The sequence below is a fragment of the Malaclemys terrapin genome, chromosome 2 (genome assembly GCF_027887155.1).
Source record: "Malaclemys terrapin pileata isolate rMalTer1 chromosome 2, rMalTer1.hap1, whole genome shotgun sequence".
NCBI lineage: Eukaryota > Metazoa > Chordata > Testudines > Emydidae > Malaclemys > Malaclemys terrapin.
In genome coordinates this window covers 241761247-241783002 of record NC_071506.1, presented here as the reverse complement: position 1 = coordinate 241783002, position 21756 = coordinate 241761247, and the positions used below count along the sequence as shown (strand labels likewise).

General features: G+C 44.3%; 2 protein-coding genes across 3 annotated transcripts in view; one reads left to right on the top strand and one right to left on the bottom strand.

Annotated features, from left to right (window-relative positions):
* The window catches only part of PEX1 (peroxisomal biogenesis factor 1), a 52409-nt gene extending 42290 nt beyond the window's left edge, over positions 1-10119 (bottom strand). Inside the window, exons 1-5 of one of the 2 annotated variants that reach the window (XM_054020464.1) lie at positions 9902-10119; positions 5489-5632; positions 1288-1371; positions 940-1054; positions 80-849 (exon numbers count right to left, since the gene is read on the bottom strand). In XM_054020464.1, the coding sequence (XP_053876439.1) occupies positions 80-849; positions 940-1054; positions 1288-1371; positions 5489-5632; positions 9902-10030 (1242 nt within the window). In that variant the 5' untranslated portion in view covers positions 10031-10119. The remainder of the gene's footprint in view (positions 1-79; positions 850-939; positions 1055-1287; positions 1372-5488; positions 5633-9901) is intronic. The other variant, XM_054020465.1, reaches the window with a different exon arrangement.
* A 237-nt stretch (positions 10120-10356) lies between these two features.
* On the top strand, positions 10357-21702 carry RBM48 (RNA binding motif protein 48). The gene is made up of 5 exons (XM_054020469.1): positions 10357-10497; positions 15252-15442; positions 15716-15861; positions 18484-19052; positions 21443-21702. The coding sequence occupies exons 1-5, from the start codon at positions 10387-10389 to the stop codon at positions 21527-21529; spliced, it is 1104 nt and encodes a 367-aa protein (XP_053876444.1). The 5' UTR covers positions 10357-10386; the 3' UTR covers positions 21530-21702.
* Positions 21703-21756: the final 54 nt, after the last annotated feature.

Below are 21756 nucleotides of genomic sequence, written 5' to 3'. Positions count from 1 at the left end.
CTCTATACAATTTTATACTAATCAAGCAACCCCTAAGTTATCTTATTAAAACCCCAAAAGCAACTATATTCAGACTAACCCAAACTCTTCCAACATGCATGGCTTCCACACTGTTGTTATGCTTTATGGCACTCTCTAGATCTTCAAATCCATTCCATACTATCTGCACAACAGAGATCTCACTGGATTCTTGACTGATATTAGAGCCATACTGGTTTCTGTCTTCTGTGCTGGACATTTGCTTTTGCTTCTCAAATGGTAGATTCTGCTTTGCTTCTCGATGGCGTTGTCTTAGGGAGCAAAGCTTACTAATCTTCCCATAAGACACTTTAATATTGGGATCTAGATCAACAAACTCCAGATTCCATGGAAAAACATGAATGGTATTTTTCTGAAATGCCTTTGTGGCTGATGTGCTCTGTACACTAGGAGGCTGGGACTGACATACTCTGAAAATAGAGTCCATGTGAATCAAGTTTAACAGCTCATCCCTGAATGCACTCATTTCACTTGTACCACAGGAAGTCTCCTGTTTCTGCTCAGGAGAGCGAGAGAAAATGCTCCCGATAAAATTCCATACGTTTGGCAGGACATTTGAGCCAAATGTCTCTTTTGCATCTGGCTTACACTGTTCGAGGACATCTGGATTTAAATGAGATTCTTTGGCCAAAGGTTCCTTTATGATTTCTCCTTGATCCATGTTACTTTTAATAAATCTTTCATGTAAAAAGTCACTTTTTGAGGAAGGCAGATTGGTGGTGTTTTCTTCAAGCTGGCGTGTTTTTGGACATACGAAAAGCTGTGTACGAGGTTCTAGTCTCCCATAAGAAGCAGGTGGCTTTAGTGTACCTGCAATTCAACAAAAATCATCAGTACATTTATCTACCTTTGATAAAGGCTCTCTGTAGCATTGCACGAAATGCCTCCATCACCACTTACCAATTCGAATGTAAATATGAGTATTCTGCTCAACCCACACTGGGAAGATGGCTTTTGGAAATACTATTCGAATCTGGTCAAGAAGATGCTTTTCAAGAGAGGAAGCATGCAGCTCCTAAAGACAACTTTGCATAATTAGAAATCAAATACTTCACATTACATTTTGCATTTGTTTTAAGATACAAACTGTATATCCCTATATAAAATCAAATTTGAATTATATACATGCAATGTACACCACCCATGTATAGGAAACAGTGCCTTGAGGAGAAATGGAACAGGTTGAGGGCCGGGGAATGCTTATCATGAATAACAAAAGTATGAGAGCAATTTAAATGTTTTTATTACCAGTATTTCCCAATCATCTGCAGAGAGGGGTTCCACTTCTACTTGCTGACAGGATAAGACTTGGGAGCATGGCTCAAGGAATATCTGGCAGAAAATAACACTTTTAAAAAAAATATTTAGCCTCTGATATTTACATAAAGAAAAAAGTTAAATCTTTAAGTAATTTGAAAGAATGAAGTCTGCTTCACTGTACACTTTGGATGATTAAAATTACTTGCCTTTTAAATTACCTTAGCTATACAACTTAACACAGCATGAAGCTTCAATACATTACTCCTGAGGGAATTCTGCACCAAAAAATTAAAAATTCAGTGCCAAAAAAATAAAATTTTTGTGCATATTTTAAAATTCTGCAATTTTTTTTGTCAATAAAGAACTGTGGAAGCTCCAGTGGAGAGCACAGGCCAGTGCTGTACAAAGGTGGGACATCACCCTGCAGCCCTCCCTCCCCCCAGGACAGGGACTCAGTGATAAGGCTGCACCCGGACCCTGACACAACCCAAGGGCCAGGCCTACCCCAGAAACACCCCGGAGCCCTGCCCTCTGTGCCAGGCATACCAGGTGTGGGCAGGCAGGCTCAGCCAAGCAGGATTCAAGCGTGGATAGGCTTAGTGTGGAGGCATCCAGGTGAGGGGTGAGAGGGTTCTGTGTGAGGCAATCTGGGTATGGGAAGCTCAGTAGGGGAGATGGATGCACAGGAGCTCGTTGCGGGGTTCTGGGTGCAGGGAAAATGAGGCTCTTCAGGGGAGCCGGGTGAAGGTGGTTGGGGCTCAGCAGATGGGGTATGGGTGAGGGGGTCTGGGGCTTGACAGGAGGGTCTGCGTGTGGAAGGACTCTTCAGGGTGGTCCAGGTGCAGGGGAGATGGGGCTCATCAGGTGGGGGAATTGATGGGCCTGCTTAACGGATGAGCCCCAGCTGCTGCTGCTGAGGGGCACCGCATGCCGGGTGGCACCACATGCCGGGCTCCCGCTTCCCCCCTTTCCCATCACCTTTCCTCTCCCCACTGCCTCATCCCCCTCCTCTCACTCCCACATCCCCCTCCCTTATCCTACCCCCTTGTTTCCCCATTGCGTCTTCCCCCCATCCCAGCACACAACCCCCATTTCCTCCACCCCACCCTCTTGCCCTGCCCCACCACAAGCACTCACAATTGTACAGAAAACAGGAAGGCTCCCAGCACAGAGAATGAGGAGCTTGACCAGCACTAGGACCCAGGAGGCAGCATTCAGCTGCAGAGTCAACAGCTGGAACTGAACCTTCCTTCAGCCAGGCAGCTCTGCATTCCCAGAAATGGCAGCGGCATGTGACCCAGTGTGCCCCCCCATTCCTTGCCTCTGTTTCTTGGGGCAGTGCCTCCCCCAATTACTCCCATGGGCATCCCCAGGCCAGCTGCTCCCGGTGCCAGAAAGCATGGGAGGTGGGTGAACCCCTGGCTTAGGGAGGCTAGCCCCCAGCCCCGCCCCACCCCTTCCACCCACGGCCACGCGCCTTCCACGCCCACCAGAGCCCAGCCCCACTGTGGCTATTGGCCCCTGCCCAGTGCCCCAAGTCCTCCCCATGCCCGCTGGCCCCTGCCTCAGGCTAGTACTCTCAGCGCCCCCTGGCCCCTGAGTGCTGGGCAGCACGGCCCCAGCCTCTCCGGGCCGCTCCACCGGGCCCGACCCAACTTCCCTGGGCCGCACCGCCAGGCCTGACCCCCAACATGCCCCAGCCTCCCCGGGCCCCAGCCCCAGGAGGATGGGTGGCACGGCACAGCCCTGGGGGCACACCGTGACCCCAAGCCTGCCTGCCCCAAGGAACAGCAGGCACGATGGGGCCTGGGGGTGGAGCATGGACAGGGGGACGTCAGGCTGTTTGGGAAGACAATGCCTTCCCGTGACTATGACACCCACCGCCCATGCTGGAAAACACGCGGGCATGTGACCACTCTTGCGGCTTCCCTTTGCTTCCCCATCATTTTCTGCTGGGAAGCTAAGAAATCTGCAGAGGGACCTGAATTCCGTGCCTGCAGAATAGTGGTGCAGAATTCCCCCAGGAGTAAAATATAGTATGTGATTTCTTTTGTGCCATGCTTAGGCTATAGACCCCCCCATTCCCCTATAATCAACAGAGCAGGTACAAAGTGAAACGAAGTAGCAACATCAATAATATTATTAGTGGATTAACTATCAATCAAATTTCAAAGCATACCAAGAACAAAGGAATCACCATAGGGGTTACAGAAGTATTTTAAAAAACCTAACTAAAACCAAACAAAAACATAGAGCACAGTTTCTGAATACATGTTCCTGAAATTTTGAATTAGCCTAAAAATAAAGTGGAATTTGGAAAGCTCAAAAGTATAAATAACTGTATACAGTTATATAAGGCAGAAGCAGTCGAAAAGCAGTTTTCCACGTGTAAGGAAAAAAATCACAGTTTTATGAGTGGGCTCACAGAAGAATCCCTTCCACAACACAACTTTCAGGAATTGGTCATCTCATTGGTATAAGCTGACCATCAGGAAGAATGCTGGGAGCTGATGCAGCTCAGGGAGAAGCAGATTGTTTCAGAGAAGCCAGTCAATACAGAAAAAAATAAAGGGTGATGTTCACCAAAAGTTCCATTTGTCAAAGAGTAGCACTTTTCAAGATACTGGCATCTCAACATTTTTTTCTTTAAAAAACGTTCTCTTAAAACGAGGCAACTTAATCCTCTGTCCTCTGGGCAACTGCAGCTTCAAATCAGGTTTTCCAAAATAAGCAATTGGCTTTACACCTGCAGGATCCTAAAGTTTCAATGTATACAATACAAATAAGAAATATCCTTTCCCTTCCGTACAATAGTAAATAGAAGGGAATATTTTTCATGGAATCCTATTACTGCAAATAAACACATGCTTCCTGAAGGCAAAGGGATAGTGGGGCCATCTATTTTAATTTGTTCCTTTGATAGGACAGAAGACTTTATTTATTTGGTGAATTTTTTGCTAGGATCTGAAGGTTGCTCATAAGGACTTTCTTCTGTGAGCTAGTAATTTCCAGATTTTAACAGGATAATTGTGAGGATTTATTTCTTTATTTAGCATTTGTATATCTTAAATAAGCATAAATGTGTAAAAATCTGGCCACAACTACAGCTAGGGGGGCAACAGTACCCTAATCTAGTTAGATCTCATCAGCAGAGCCAATATCATTATCTTGTGAACAGTAGGAAAATGGCAGATTTTCACAATATTCTATGGGCTACTTTTCTTAACTATTGTATCTAGAGTCAGGATAAAACAATTCCAGTTGAGATTAAAATAACCACTCCAGCAGCTATACAATGTCATACAAATTTTCCAGTTACTTCTGCTGTTGACCCAACAAGATGTTTTATAGTCCAGTGGGCGGATAACCATTAGCTTTCCAGTAATGGTTTTCCAAAAGCAAACAAGTGGAGGTGTCACACTGCCTGACCTAAAATGTTCCCTGCTGTGCATTCTTTCTATAAATAAAGTTTATCATGTGTGAAATATACTTAGAACAGCTGTGTGTGAAGTAATACTTTTCTGCCCATGTTAATTTAATTTTCCACCCACTATAACCAAAACACTGTGTTGTTGAAAGATTTACAGTCACATGATGGACAAAACTTTGACTGTGTACTGTCTCCTGGGCACCTGTCCAACTTCTCTTTGTAACAGGAGTCACAAGAAGAACTATAGCACCTGGTCTAACAGTGAGGAAAGCCAGATCCTTTTACAGCCAATCGGCAACATGTGTACAAGGAGAAATGAGTCGAAGTCTCAGGGCAGAAAGAATGTCAAACGAGTTAGGAATAAGTTCATAATTATAAACAAAATGACAAGAACTGAAGAAAACAAACAATTACCATGAGAAAATTCCAAACTTGTTTTATTTCTTTTAAAAATACTTTTCCTTTAAATTAACATTTCACTACACACTCACACTTCAATCCTGCAAAGACCTACCCAAATACTTAACTGTACACCCTGTAAGTAGATCTATTGATTTCAGTGGGTAAATCTTTGCAGGACTGGGGCTTAAGCCCCAACTCCTGCAATTTATTCCATGTGAGTGGACATCTCTTACCACATACAGCCCCAGCGAAGACAGTGGGGATCTGTCTGCCTGCATGGAACAGGTTACATGATTGTAGCCTAAACTGTAAAGCATTATTCCTTCAGATTTTTTCTTTTTAAAGTGCATTCCAAACCTGCTCTCCTTCTGCAATGCCAAGTTTCTCTGCTAGGTGTCTGTTAATTTCAGCAATATTTTCACCATGGTGACCATGATGTCTGATTTCCATCCAACTCAAGAATATAGGCTGGTGACCCCAGGAGACTTTCACAGCTTGGCCCTGTTGATTTCAGAGAACAGAACAACATTAATATCAAACAATTTAAATTAAATTATCCTCATTCTGACTAACAATATAGACAAAATCTTCCATTTGATTACAAAATGAACAGAAATGTGTAATTTGTTTCTGGATTTGTCATGCCCTATTTTAATGAATAATGTAGGATCTTAGCACTAGTAATACAGAAATACACTGAATCATTGCAAATCTGAATAGGGCTCTCTGTGCAGGTGCAAGGGTTTGCCTATATATATCCAATGTGATCATTGGGGCCTTGCTTTGATACATAATAGGAACATCAAGTAATGAAGGTAGAAAAAGAGGTTGACATGCACAAAAGGTTATGAATCTGTTTGGTACTCCAATATATGCATCTTGTCAGTTCTCCTTTAAAGGTTAATGTTAGGATGACCATATTTCCCTATGCTGAATATGGGACAACTGGTAAAATTACTTATATTCAAATAAATTCAATGGCAATCGTATAAACGTTCAAATTAGCATCAAGTTGACTGAGCCCCTGTTAAAAAGAAATACTGCGTAATTGGATTCTTTTTATTTACCTTCTTACCTTTAAGGCTTTAGAGTTCACACGGGGAGGGGCGACACAAACACCCCTACCCCCCCCACACACACACACAGAAGGAGGGGTGACGCACACACTCCCATACTCCTATTTCACACAGTGGGGGTGACCGACCAACCCAACCCTCCCTGCCCGGCACTCTTCAACCTCCATGCTTGGCTGGGCACCCGGGATGGACCCACCTCTCCTGGTACCTAGCACCGTGTCTTCCCGAGACAACTCATGTGGGGGGCATGCAGGGTCACATGCCCCTCCCCCCGATTTCTTCCAGGGTTCACACCAGAATGTGGCCAGCAGCAACGTTTTGGCCCTGTGCGGGAGGGAAGGCATGGGAGCTGCTTCCAGTCACAGGGCAGAAGGAGGGGGGGTACTGGGAGGAAGTGGTTAAGCCCTAAGGATGCATTGTGCACCAGGGCCCAGGGAACCTGACTGCAGGGGCGTCAGCGAACCCAGTCAGAGAAGTGGCTCAGCAGAGGAGGGTGCCTAGGGGATGGAGCAGTCCCGTGCTCCCTGAGGGCAGGACCCAGAGGGAGGGGTGGGCGAAGAGGGTGCTAAGCCCCTGCCCTGGGGAATACTGTGCAACCTGCAGGTTCAAGACATAAACAGGCTAGAAATCGCTTCCTTTCACCACTCCAGAACTTAGCTGAGAGGCTTTCCCGTGCCAACACTGTGCGGGGCTTTGGCACATGTAGGGATCGGCTCCCCCTGGCCAGCACTCCGGGCCAGAGGGTCTTGGGTTTTCCTGGGGTGCCTGCCCAGCCAGAGGTAGTGGGGGAAGGAAGGAGCCTGCTGGCCAGGCTGTTGGTGAGCTGAGCGCTCCAACCAGGGGCTGGTTCTCTGCACAGTGCTGGGAGTGCCCCACGGGGGGGGGGGATATGGAGGAGCAGTAGGGCTGGGGGAGTGAAGGGGCAAAGCAAGGAGAGGACAGCAAGAGGGGAAGCACGTAAAGGGCTAATGGGTGGGCAGCAGAGGTGACACATAGCCAGCCGCCGCTGGCTCCTGCCTGCACTCCCCCAGCCCTACTGCTCTATCAAGCAATTGTTGGAGTGAGGAAAATGTAAAGATGTGGGATATTAGGAGGGATTTGGAGGAGTACAGGCAGATTGTGTGGCATTAGGAATCAGGGATGACATTCCAGGCTACAATTTTTTGGGGAAGGGGACAAGTGGAGGGTTGTATCGTGTCAAAAACATGTTATGATGCTGCATTTATTTTGTTTCACTGGACAAGTCAACAAGAGGTAAAGGCAACTTGACAGAAAATTATTTTATATTGTCAGCTACTATGTTTCTTGTACCTTTCTCTGAAGCATCAACTATTTATCACTGTCACCCAGGATACTGAATTAGATGTCCCAGGGCTCTGATCTAGTATACATTCCTATATTCCTGGTCTTAACATCCGGGATGCCCAAAGTCCTCTCTAAGTCCTTGTAAATTTCAGAGTGGCTGGTAGCAATTCTACCCAATAGTGATTTCAGCAACCTGTGGACCACAAGAGTCCTGGTTTGATTTTTGGCTGTGATAACAGAGAGCACACTAGACTCCAGATGGATGGGGGATTCTGCCAACTGGCCAAAGGGACCCTAGTCCAAACATGGACCCTGTCCTGAATTCTCTGGGATTACCATGGTCTAAGCACGGCTCACACATAACACAGCTTCAGGGTCTTCACATTGTGCTCTGCCCAACAAGACATTGTCATGTCAACCTAGAATATTACAGGCTTGGAGCACTTCGCCACTACAAGGGGATACTAGTGGTGAGGGGCTCTGGTGGCAACAGGGGGGGCATTGTGAGAGGGCACTGACAACAATAGGGGCTATCGCTGGTGGTGGGGAGTGACGCGAAGGGGTATCACTGGCATCAAGGGGGTGCTGCTGGAGTCAAGAAGGGCATTGTGAGAGGACACTGGTGTTGAAGAGGGGCCTCGGAGGCATGAAGGGCAGTGCAGCTAGCATTGTTGGTACTGAACAGGGCATTGTGAGGGGCACTGGTGATGTGGGGCGCATTGCTGGTGTCAAGGAGGACTGGTGCGAGGGGTCACTGGCATCACAAGGGCCTGTCACAAGGAAGTACTTGTCTCGAGGGGGCATTGCTGGCATTGAGAGAGGGCGTCATGAGGGGATACTGGCATCAGGGTGTGTTGCGGATATTGAGGGGGCACTGGAGAGGGAGTATCGCTGGCACTGAGGGGTGCATTGCAAGGGGGTGCTCACCTAGAGGTAGGGCATCAGGACGGGAAATTTGGATTTGAGGGGTCATCATGATGGGGTGCTGGCATGGGGGTGTTGCTTACATCAAGAGGGACATTGTGAGAGGGCACTGGCATTGAGGGGGACAATGGTGGCGTTGAGTGGGGTGTTGTGAGGCGATGCTGGAGTCAGGGGCATCAGGAAGTGTTGTGATGCTGGTGTCAGAGGCGTTGCTAGTGTTGAGGGGCTCCTTGTAAGGAAGCACCAGTGTCAGGGGGTATTGTAAGAAGGTGCTGATATAGGGGGGTGTTGCTGGCATTAGGAATGTCAGAAGGTGCTGGCACCAGGGGGCATTGCTGGCAAGGAAGGGGAGCATTGTGAGGAGCTGCTGGCATCGGGGAGGCATCACTGGCACTGAGGGATGTCGTGAGGAGGTGTTGGCATCAGGGTGTCATTGCTGGCATCAGGGGTCATCATGAGGAAATACTGGCATCAGGGGGCATCGCCACCATCAAGGGGGCATCGTGGGCAGTGCTGGCATCGGGTGGTGTCATTGGCATTGAGGGAGGTATCTGTGGTGTTACTGGTGTTAAAGGGGTGTTGTGAGGTGGTGCTGGTATTGGAGATTGTTGCTGGCATAAGGGGCCGTGTGAAGCGGCGCTAGCATGGAGAAGTCGCTACCGGGGGGGCATCTTGAGGAGTTGCTGGCATCGGAGGGGCAGTGTGAGGAAGCGCTGGCATTGGGGGACATTGCTGGCATTGCAGGACACAGTGAGGAGGAGCTGGCATCGGGGCATTGCTGGCATCAAGCACTGGATTTAGAGGGCATCACTGGAACTGGGGATGTCACTGGCTCTGGGGCATTGTGAGTACATAGGGCATGCTGGCATCGGGGGCACATTGTGAGGAGGTGCTGGCATTAGTAGGGCATCACTGGCATTGGGGGCATGTAGTGAGGAGATGCTGACAGTGGGGCATTACTGGCATTGGGAGGCGATGTTAGCATTAGAGGGCATTGCTGGCATTGGGGGGTGTCACTGGCATTGGGCGGTGTTGCTGGTCTGGAGTGGAAGCGTCGTGGGGGGTGCAGGCATTGGGGTCATCACTGGCATGAGGGGGCATCGTGGTGGTGCTGGTGCTGGTGGTGTCACTGGCATTAGGGGGCATCATGAGGAGGTGCTGGTGTTGGGGGCATCACTGGCAGTGGGGGAGCATCATGGTGAGGGTGGGTGTCGGGGGTGTCAGTAGCATTGGGGGGCTCAGTGTCGCCATGGCAGTGGGATGCTGGCAGGGAGAGGGGGTGTCTAACGAACTGGCGGCGGGTAGTGCCGCTGTCACAGTAGCGATGAGGGGGAGGCCGGCTGGGAGGGGTGAAGCCGTGAAGGGTGGAGGAGGGCGCCTCGCTGTCACCCCAGCGATAGGTGCTGGTGGGGAGAGAGGACGGGACTCTACTATGAGCCGCTCCGAGGGGCCCCACCCCCGGTACCTGCTGCAGGCGAAGGTGGGAGGCCAGCGCAGGAGGCAGGTGCAGGAAGCAGTCCCGGGCGCCGCTGAAGGCGACAGTCACAGCAGCGCCTCCCACGCCCCCTCCGCCGGGGTAGCCGCTGCCCCACATAATGCCCGCAGCACCCAACCCCGGCGCGCCCCGGCAGCATCGAGCAGCCGCTCCGCTCCCAGGTAGAAAGAAGGAAGGAAGCACGAGCCCTCAGTACTTTGCCCCCCACCCTCCAGCGGCATTGGTATGGCCCATCACAGGCCAATGAGAAGGCGTACCACGCTCACCCGCTTTCTCTGATTGGCTATTCTCTCGAGGGATTCTGTTGGTGCTGTCTGGCCCGTCTAAATCTCTCTTGTACTTCCCCGCCCGGAGCCAATAAGAGCCCGGTAAACGCTCCCCGTTTCTGTGATTGGCTGTTTTCTCGGGGAGCTGCTGGTGCTGCCTGGCTGTGGCGCGCGGGGGAAGGTGGGAAGATGGCGGCGCCTGGCGATGGAGTCGGCGGTGTCTGTAAACATCACGCGCAGCAGGACGTGTGCGACTCGCGCGCCAAGTACCGAGAGGGGCGCAGGCCCCGTGCAGTGAAGGTGGGAGTGGGCGGCTCTGGGTGGCTGCTGCCAACAGGTTGTGTGTGGTGGGTACTGGTTAGACGGGGACCGGTCGCCTGGTTCCGCTCAGCCGGGACCCGCGCCATGGGGGTTAGGACTGGTGGAGCCTCTGGGTGTCTTGCCTCAAATACCCTCACCCGCCCCCGGGTACGGAACACAGCCCGGCCTGCCGCTCCCCCCTCGCCGGGGCGCAGCCCAGGAACCCCTGGCGCGCAGCAGGTTACGGGCTGCTCTTGCCGCCGCCCCGTCCTCACTGGTGTAGCGTCACCCCCGGTCCGAATGCGGCAGCGCCTGGAACTGTGTTAATAACTCCCTGTCCCAGTTCCGAACAAAGCCCTCCCCGACAATGCCACGCCACCCTGAGGCACCCCACAGCCCGGGGCTCAGCCCTAGCTCCCTAGCGAGATGTGGGTGCCAGTCCGCTCCAAAGGCCGCAGTCTGTCGTGGGGGGAGGGGAGAAGAGGAGGAAGAAGAGGCACACTGTAGGATGATGCAGGATGTACAGGATTACAAATCATCCCCTCATACACACTCACCTACCTGGCGCTGGCTAGAAATTGATGAGGGTTCAGTCTGATAAAAATTGATATAACACTTGCCCCCAGAATGGTTAGGAACCACTTGATTGATTAACGTGTGTGCATCTCTCATTACAATAAACATCAATTTGCTCAGACCACAGTTTACCCCCCTTTTATACAAACTGGGTGGTATTGTGAATCATTAACATTAGGAATGTTCAATCATGAAACTATAGGAAACTTTATTCACATTGAAGGAAATCCCACATTATTTGAAAATTCCACTTGTACTATTTTTGTTTTGGGCCTCATTTTAGATATTTTGTTACGCACTGAGAAAGCCCATTACTATTCAGTTAAGTCATGAAATTGTAGAGAACAGAAATGGAAAGGTTTATTCATTTCATTGTCTTGAAAGGTTGAATACAATGCATACAAATCCAGGGTCCAATCCTGCAAACAGGCATGTAATTTTATTCACTCAATGGGACTACTCATATGAGTAAAGTTATTCTTGTTTTTGTAGTATCAGGATTATAAAACACGATTTTGAAAGTTGGTTAAGCTTGAGACCTAAATATTCCAACTGTAGCTCTTGTCAGCATGTTATAAAAGGTAATTAAATCATATTCAGTGAATATATATGATTGACTAAAGGCTATTTGAAGAAAGCTGCTGGGTTGCAAAATAGTTTTCATTGTATTTTTTGTTTTGAGTTTTGGAAATATATATGTGGCTCTTTTTATGTGGCATCTCCATTACTGGAGGCTTGCAGTCATGGTAGCCCATTCTGTATGATCCTCTGCTAATCTCTTTGTGGATGAATAGTTCTTTTGATCCACGCATATCACATCACACTGTCCATCCAAGATCTTCTTTTTCTGTCTTGTGCTCTTCTGTCATCAGCTTTACCTTGCAGTGCGTGTAAACATGCATCACCCACTGAAGCTCTTAAAATATGCCCTGCTACTCAAATCTTTTAATAAGATCTCTAATTAGATTTTGCTGAGTTCCAATCATCTGCAGTATTTCTTTGTTGGTTACGGGGTCTATCCATGATTTTTTTCTATAACACCATAATTCGACGGATTGTAGTTTCATTATTATTGATTCTTTGAATATCCATGTTTCATAGCTGTAATTTAACAGACCAAATGTAAGTTCTGAAGATTTGGAATTTAGTCTTCAGACTTATGTCCTTTCTTCTGAGATGTTTATTCTTCCAGAATGTCTGTTTTGCTCCTGCTATTCTGGTGTTGACTTTAGTATCAGATCTTCCAGTAATGATGCTTCCTAAGTAGTAATCATTTCTCAATTGCTGTACAGCACTGTAATTAACTGGAATCTTGCTTGTTTTCCCAGGATCCTTGTATAGCACCATAGTTTTTGTTTTATCTAGAGTTGAATGTGGATCATATTCTTTGCCATATTCATACATAATTTCCACTAACTTCATCAGACCTAGTTCTAAATCAGCCACCAGCACCGTGTCATCTGCATAGCAAATGTTATTAACCCGTTTTCCATTACTTTTAACAGGGGCAGCTCCAGGCACCAGCGCAGCAAACTCGTGCCTGGGGCGGCAAGCCGCGGAGGGCGGCCTGACAATCGATGTGAGGGCGGCAGTCAGGCAGCCTTCGGCGGCATGCCTGCGGGAGGTCTGCCGGTCCCGCGGTTTTGGCGGCAATTCGGTGGCAAGTACGCCGAAGCCGCGGGACTGGCAGATCATCCGCAGAAACGCCACCTAATCCGCATGACCGTGGACCGCCTGCAGGCATGCCTAACTGAAGCCCGCCTAACTGCCGTGCTTGGGGCGGCAAAAAACATAGAGCCGCCCCTGCTTTTAATATATCTATTTTGTCAATTAATTAATCAAACACTCACTATAAATGTTGAATAAAATTGGTGGCATTATACAGCTTTGGCTCACTCCTCTCTTGATATCCATTTCATTTTCATCTTCCATTATAATTGCCTTCTGATTCCAGTATAATTTTATGACTCAAAGTTCATATCTCTTAGTCCTTACACTTAATATATTGAGCAATATGTAGTGGTAGATTCAGTCAAATGCTTTTTGGAAGTCAGTTAAGCACAAGTATACTGTTTTCCCCATTTCAGTTGATTTTTCTAATGTGATCTTCATTATTGTGCTCTTTGTAGGTGTGAAACCATATTGTTATTCACTTATTTTCTTATCAATCCCTGCTCCCTTGTGGACTGTCTTTTTGCTAGAGGCTAGGGTTCCAACCTGAAAAAAATGGCTGCACTTGATTCTTGAGGCGTTGTGGAGTATTAGTGCCAAAGTTGTCATAATCACCCAACTTAACATTCCTCGACTGCCATGCAGTCTGACTGGCCTTCAGTGTGAACCGGTGCCCTGCATGGCCAGATATGTGAAACTGATGACCACAGGAATGTAAGGGGACTGAATCAACCTAGAAAGCACCCAATGTATGCGGACAAATGGAAAGGTGAAATGTTACAATAGGATTGAGATGTTCTGTATAGGTGGAGATGACTTTGTCACAAGTCTTCTGAGCAGCAAAGAATACAGAGTTATCAATGCAGGTGGATTGTGAAGTGGGAAAGGAGTGGGAATTATGGTAGATAGAACTATAGCTGAAAGGATTGAATAAGTGAATCTGTCATCTGAACCTGTAATGCTAATAGCAATAAAAGCATGTCCAATGATTATTCAAATATATGTCCCAAGAAACTGCAGATTCTGAAGATGATGTTGAAAAATTCTGTGAAAATACTGAAGAAATCAGTGGTGGAAAGAAAGATATAATGGTAATTCTTATCGGAGACTAGAATGCAAAAATGGAAGTGGAAAAAGGCCAACTTTTATGTCACAGATATTATTTGGTGCCAGTGAAAGAAATGACAGAGAAGAAAGATTCAGAGAATTTTGAGAGACATGGTCTCATTATCCGCAGTCATTTTCAACAAAAAGAAAGCACAAAGCATACATGAGAATCACCAGGAGGGATGAATAAAAACCAAAATTGATTTGATCATGATCAACCATAGGTATAGAAATTGTATTAGGAAGATTAATGTTATGCCAAGCACAGATTGTGGATCAGATCATAGATTGGTAATGAGGAGACAGAATATAAAACTGAAAAAGTTACACAAAGTCAAATACCTTGAAGCTCTGAGGACTTAGGAGATGGAAAGTCACTGCAAAGAAGTGTTGTGGATCACTAATGCAAATAAAGACCAAGTGACTTGGGAATGTCTGAAAGATGCTATCAAAAATCTGCAGATAAACCTGTATGGTAGAAGTTACTAGCTAAGACATCCCATGGATAACATATAAAATCATTGCTCTGGTGTATGGGAGAAGGAAAGTAAAAACACAATGATCAACAAAAGAAAGAGGAGTACTGAAGACCAATGTGGGGGTCATGCATTCAAAAAGCTTCTTGAAAGACTCATTGACAATGCATTTTGACCTTAACTGTAATGAGTTTAGCGGATTTAAATATGGATTGAGCAGATGTGGAGCTTTTCATGGAATATATTCCTCATTATGCAACAGAGTCAGAATGATCTCTAATCCTGCATAACCTGCTGAATGGGGAAAACCTGTTTTATTCTGAATATCTTGTATCAAATGCTTCCCCAATGCACATGTGCTATATGATCACTGCACTTGCAGAGCAGTCTGCTCTTAGTATGACACTGCACAGAGTCATGTCGTTTCTCCCCCTGGGGATCCTTTATTTTCCCCATGTAAATTCACCATGTTTCTAACCAAGAAAGATGTGACAGGAATACTTTTACTTTGCCAGTGCCACATGATAATTGTCCAGAAAATCAGCTGTTCATTGTTGCAAGGAATTTGCAATGTACTGGCTAGACTATAGCACTGCACTTTACTGGATCAGACCTGCTCAGAAATAAGCCCCAACACAAATGGTAGACACCTGCTTTTGGATCAGAATGATTGAGTTCTATCCGCACTCACTGATGAGGAGGTCCTTGTTGGCCATGGAATTCTTACAAATTCCTGTTGCGGTCCTACAATACTCCAAGCTCAAAATCAAAAGGGTAGATGTTTTAAAATTTTCAAAGTTCTAAGAGGGTTTTAGGTCCAATAGATAATATAAGAAAATTACTTGAACTGTTTGAATATGGTATTTAATGTTTTTATTGCAAAATAAAAGTATGAATTTATTCAAATGTGTTTATTTCTTTCAGGTGTATACTGTCAACTTGGAATCTCGTTATTTGCTAATACAGGGAGTTCCTGCTTTGGGTGTTATGAAGGAATTAGTGGAACAATTTGCATTATATGGTGCCATTGAAGAGTACAATGCTTTAGATGAGTATCCAGCAGAACAATTTACAGAAGTTTATCTTATCAAATTCCAAAAATTACAGAGTGCAAGGTATTGCAATAGATAATATCTGTCTGCCTTCCATTTCTTGAATGTTTGGTGTCTTAATAGTGGTAAATTTCTTGAGATTAAAGTAATATATTCATCCAACATAAATATATTTGGTACATACAAGAGTGGTGTGTTCTCCTCACCGTGTCTCAAGTGAAACATTTATTACAAACATAGATCAAGAGAATATCAGTGATCCTCAAATATGTTAAAGTGTGAAGTGTGACAACACTGGAGTAATATAACATTTGAATACAATTTCCTTTTGTTTAGGATAGCCAAGAGAAAACTGGATGAACGGAGTTTCTTTGGTAGTTTGCTTCATGTGTGTTATGCTCCAGAATTTGAAACAGTCCAAGAGACTAGGGAGAAGCTGCAAGACAGGAGAAAATATATCGCAAAAGCAACAAGTAATAGAGGTTTGTAATTGGACATCCTATTGAAAGTTTAAAATATCACTTTTGTTGTGGATATGTTTTGGCAAAGTAAAAATGTCTACTCTTATAGTTAATTGTTCATCTTTACTTTGCTGCAAAACATGCATATCTGTCTTTAGTATTTTAAGAGCAGAATGGAAAGGCACCTCAATGTTTAGTGGATTCTAAATGATCAAAGTCACACAAAAGATGGTGAATGGGGGAAATAAGAAATGCACAGGTTTTAATGCTTCTGTTTCCCTGGTTTTCATTGTGTGTGATCTCATTTATCAGAAACATAAGCACGGCTAAGAAACATGGGGTGAGATTCTTATCCCCATTCTGACCCTTTTATGCAGGGTAAAAGGGCTGGAGTGGTGTAAACAGGCCCTAAAAATCATGGATCCACCAAGAAGAGAATTCCCCTAGTGCAGGGACTGGTGATGGACATAGTGGGGGTAGGATATGTCAATGGTGGGGCTGCAGCATGAAGCACTGTGGAGATTCCAGACAGTGTTGTAGCCCAAAGGACAGCCCCAGGAGTTACTGTAACTTAGATAGCCTCACCAGAGCAGCCCAGATTGGAAGGGCACAAAACTGACTTAAAGCCACATTAACCAGTCACATTCCCTTTCCCTCCTCCTGCCCCTCCACCTTCGAGCTGTGAGATCTCCAAGAAGCACACCATAGAATCTCATCCCTAGATTTTATAGAAAGTTTAGGCTCCAGGTGTTTCATATATTGTCACTGTATGCTCAGATGCTTTGGTTCTGATTGGGGAAGATAATTGCACTAGTGAACTTCTGCAGTATAATTGAAAGAGGAAATAGTTTATATAGAATAGGTGTCAGGAACACACTGTCTTGGCTTTCTGAACTCTAGTGATGTCACACTTACTAATAATCATGAATAAGGTTAAGATTTTGTCATGTTTATTTTTAGTAAAAGTCACGGACAGGTCATGGGCAATAAACAAAAGTTCAGAGGAGCCCGTGACCTGTCTGTGACTTTATTAAAAATAACAGAGGCGGGGAGAAGGAAATGACAGCTGGAGTCCCACGGTGGGGGACTGACAGGCCGAGCCGCACCACCATGTGGGGAGGATGGGGGACACAGCCACGTGAGGGTGTACAGCACAGGCTCCGGAGCTGGCTGCAGCTGCACAGCGTCCCAGCTACAGCCGCAGCCATGAGGTGGTGTGCACCGCTCCAGCCCTGGCCAAAGTTGCTGAAGGGCATGTGCATGGCCCCGGCTGCATTCCCAGCCATGGGGCAGGAGTGCATGGCCCCGGTTGCAGCTATGGCTGAGGAACGGTGCGCACAGCCCTGGCTGTAGCCACAGGGGGCGTGCACAGCTCCAGCCCCAGCGGAAGCTGTTGGGGGAGGGCATAAAGTCCTGGTTCCAGCCCAGCCACATGGGGAGGAATGTCAGTCCTGGCTCCAGCCCACCTGCGAGAAAGAGGAGCATAGCCCCGGCTCCAGTGCCAGCTGCAGCCATGCAGGGCGGGGGCGCACAGTCCCGGCTCCGGCTCCAGCCCTGACTTCAGCTGCTGATAGCTGAAGCCGAAGAAGTCAGGGGGGTCAGGTGAAGTCACGGAATCTGTTCCTGCCATGACGAAATCGTATCCTTAATCATGAACTACAATTGTTGTGGCAATCAACACTTTCGCACTTAATGGAATGAAGTCTGGATTGCCAGAAAGATAATGCAAGTGAATTAATGTTAAGAGGTGAAATGTTAAACTTCATGGGACTAATTTAATACTCCATCAAAAACAATGGAAAGAGAATTTTAACTTTGCAGTTAAGCACCTGCATCAGGAAATGCCAAAGTTAAGGTTGCTCCCTCCTTCTGCCTCTGTATTATGATTAGATTTGGAAGGATTATATTTTTATTGGTAAATGTCTGTAAAAACCGAGTTCACAATACACACACAAAATATTTCCATTGATGATGATCAAAATGTACAGATAGGCAAAGTAAGATAAGTGCTGCATGAGACCTTATTAGAGTTTAAGGATATTTACGGTGTGTATTTCTATATGTGACGTTGACAATGTTTTGTAAGGATTATAAAGCTTTTAACTTTTTGAATCTCAACGTCTGTTACTATATAATTACTGTCTGACCCCCCCATAATTTCCTGCAACTGTGAAAATTTAAATGGATAAGAATTGCAAAATGATTAAAATCCATAATTTTGCACAGTTGTGAAAATTTAAATTGAGAATCTTAAAATGCTTAAAAATAAACCAATATTATCCATCAAAATGATAAAAATTGAATTCTGCCAAGCTTAATTATGATACAGTCTTTAATTACATGAACACATACTATTTAAAAAGTTGGAAGAATTGTTTGCTTTCCTTCTTTCGCAAAAACTGCTGAAATGTTTTTGCTCAATATTTCCAATGTAATTAATAATCAAGCAGAAGCCATGCTTGGAAAACAGTTTGAAAGGTGAAACTTTTGAAAAATGAGTAACTGAAACTTGAGATTAGACTGGAACTTGACTCTAGTGGTCAGCTTCACTTTAATTCAGCTATGCTAAATAAATGCTTTTCTTTGTTATATATAATTTAGAGAAGTTATATAATAACAATCAACTACCTCTTTGTGTTAAAGTTCATTTTGTGGTAAAGAAGATACAGGAGCCTAAAAAAACTGTTTCAAAGAACTCAGAACATGACTTTCAACCAGAAACCTTAGGATTCGGTGCAGCAGATGCAAACACTGGTAACTGGGATCCATCTGCATGTTGTCCTTACCCTTACCAGCCATCTTGTGAATTTTCATCAAGAAACACAGCATGTCCTTCAGGAGGTCACTTTCAGAGGGTGTTGGCATTCCCTCAATATGTCAGTAACTGTGCTGAAACTTCTGAATCCTTTTGCCAAAGTAAACCTTTGACTCAAAGTGCACAACAGGGGGGATATACTAACACACCAGTTTCTCTTGTGCTGCAAAGAAAAGTTTCTTCTGATAATGGAATTGGGAGATTTATGCCCCGCACAACTCAACTGCAAGAGCGAAAGAGAAAGCGAGACCAAGGCAATCAAATTGACTTCATTGGAATAGACTCAGATAGTACCGGAGTCATTATTGGTCCACGGCTACCAGAAATACCAAAAGTGGACATGGATGACGATTCATTGAATACTTCAGCAAGTTTAATTCGAAATAAACTTACGGAGGTATGCACTCAAAAAACCCTTCTAATTTTGATTTTCAAACGTGTTTATATTCATCATTCATTAAAAATTGGTTTTAAATATATTTATGGGGCTATACAGTAACTTACCTTAACATATTGGATATTTTTCCAGCAATTTGATAATAATGGGGCCTGATTCTGAGACGTGCGAGCAACCATAATGCCCATTGAAGTCAGTCACAGGTTCTCATCTCCTCTCAGGATCAGGCCAAATGTCAAAAAAGCACCTAAAACCAAAGTGTTTTTTTAACCCTCTAATCATAATACTTTGATTCATTTTGATACTGCACCAACTTCATGCTGTTGAAGTATTTTCATTTTATACAGTTTTGTTGTTTAGGCCTCTGTCATTTTTGGAAATAAAAGTATCATCAAGATACTGTTCATTTTCCATATTTGTTCATTTTCCCCACACACCTCACTCTTCCTTGCAGTGGGGGTATCTAAAGCAGCTGACCACATATTTGAATTTTAGAGGTCTTCATAATGTTGGACTTAGACTCTGAAGAATTTAACACAATTTTGTTTATGGCAGACTGCATGACATCATTTAAATCTCTGCTGTCTGATTTAGTCTGCATTTATTTTGAATGAAACAAAAGCATACAGATGCTGTGAACTGTCTTACTAGAATTTCCTTTTCTTTGCCTTTTAATTATTTGAAAATTATTTATATTTTCTTCATTGAAGTTGAATACTGCCCCAGGTGAAATATTTTACTTGAACTGCTATATTACAATGAGGAGTTCAGGATTATTTTCATTTTCTGTGAACAGTAAAGGGGTTGAACAAGTAGGACAGCTTAAGCTAGCTCCGGCTCTGAAGTTAAGCAAAAATATAGTTAGAATTGCCATTTCTAAATTAATGAGTAAATAAATGGAGTGATAGTTTAGTCTGTCTTCCTCCAATGAATATGATTTAAATGCGATCTAAAGGAAACATCCTAGGAAATCAGTTTGCCTGATATGAGAGCTTTAATGGATGCTTTTCCACATTTCTTTGGGGGAGACTATAAGGGACTGGCATGAAACAAACTAGTGTTTTGACAAAATATTTGAGTTCATTTTATTCCAAACTACCTACTTTATTCCCGATTTCAAAATGCAAAAAAGCATTCAATCTTGGAACGTACAACTTTCAAAATGCAGTTTACTAACAGCTGTTTAGGGACAGATACTGATACCTGTACTCACAGAGTAGCATTTCAGTTCACAAGTGGACTGATTTACTTCAGTGGATACTATCTGTAGCTGTAATAAATAAATAAATATATGGAGATATCCTATCTCCTAGAACTGGAAGGGACCTCGAAAGGTCATTGAGTCCAGCCCCCTGCCTTCACTAGCAGGACCAAGTACTGATTTTGCCCCAGATCCCTAAGTGCCCCCTCAAGGATTGAACTAACAACACTGGGTTTAGCAGGCCAATGCTCAAACCACTGAGCTGTTCCTCCCCCCTACGCCAGCTCTTGATTAAAAGTGAACAAACATTTTTAGTTTCAGAATTTACACTGATACTGTTGCACTTCGATTGCAGCTTGTATGCAGGTCTGGCAGTCGAATTTAAATAAAAGCATTTGTAAACTAAACAAATATGTTACGGAGTCAGAGAGATTAAATATGGTCCTCCAAATGCCATGTGTAGAGTCACTTTTCATAGTACAGTAGCCCTTTAATAAGAATTGTAATACTGTACATGAGGTAACGTGCAATAGTAAACATTTTTCTTTTACTATTATACTATTCTATTTAGTAGGTTTAGATTAAGAAAATCAAGAAACAGACTGCTACCTTCAATACAGAAAGCTATGTAGATTTTGAAGGGGCTCAACTGCAACTAAATTGCTAAATCAATTAATGAATCACACATCACCTTTAATTAAAAAAAATAATAATAAAATAAAAGACAAAAACCCACTTTATTCCAAAGCACTTCCTCCTTTTTCCATTTGACAGTTTTAGTTGCAGGTGGCTAAACTATACTTCGATAGTCCTCTATTGTTGATGCACATAATGAAAGTGTGCAACATTCTATCATTACCAAACCTTCAAAATCAATTATTTGTTAAAATACAGCAAGTTGTTTGTCACTGATTCACTTGCTTGTTGATGCTGTACTGTTTTCTCAGTATTCCATATTGTCATTCTAAGAATTAATTTTTTTATTTAATTTGTCTTCGTGCGTAACATTCATTTACAACTTTGTGTGGTGTAAAGCTTGTAATACAATTGCAATGAACAAATACTGTACATTGCTCCTAAAATTCAAATATTGAAGTTACATAAACATCTAGGGACATTTATTCTAAAAGCAACAGAAGCAGGAATAATTACAATTTACTGATTTTGGACTTTTTCCTTTTTAAACTAGGTAGCAGTTTCTGTTCCAAAATCATCTGGGGAAAAGCCAGAAGATACTCAAACAAAGCCACCAATAAAGCAGAGAAGAAGAATATAGATACCCCTGGCAACATCTTTGATGATCATCTGCCTTTAAAGGATGTAATTTCAATTTTTTTTTATTTTTTTAATGTCAAAGGTAAAGAAATATTAAATTGTCTGTATATTATAATGTATTTTCTAGCAGTAGCATAAACATTCGTGATTATAAATCTTGTATTTTTTGACATTTCATTAAACAAATGTCTATAATTAGTAGCATTCTTGTATCTCAATAGCCAGACA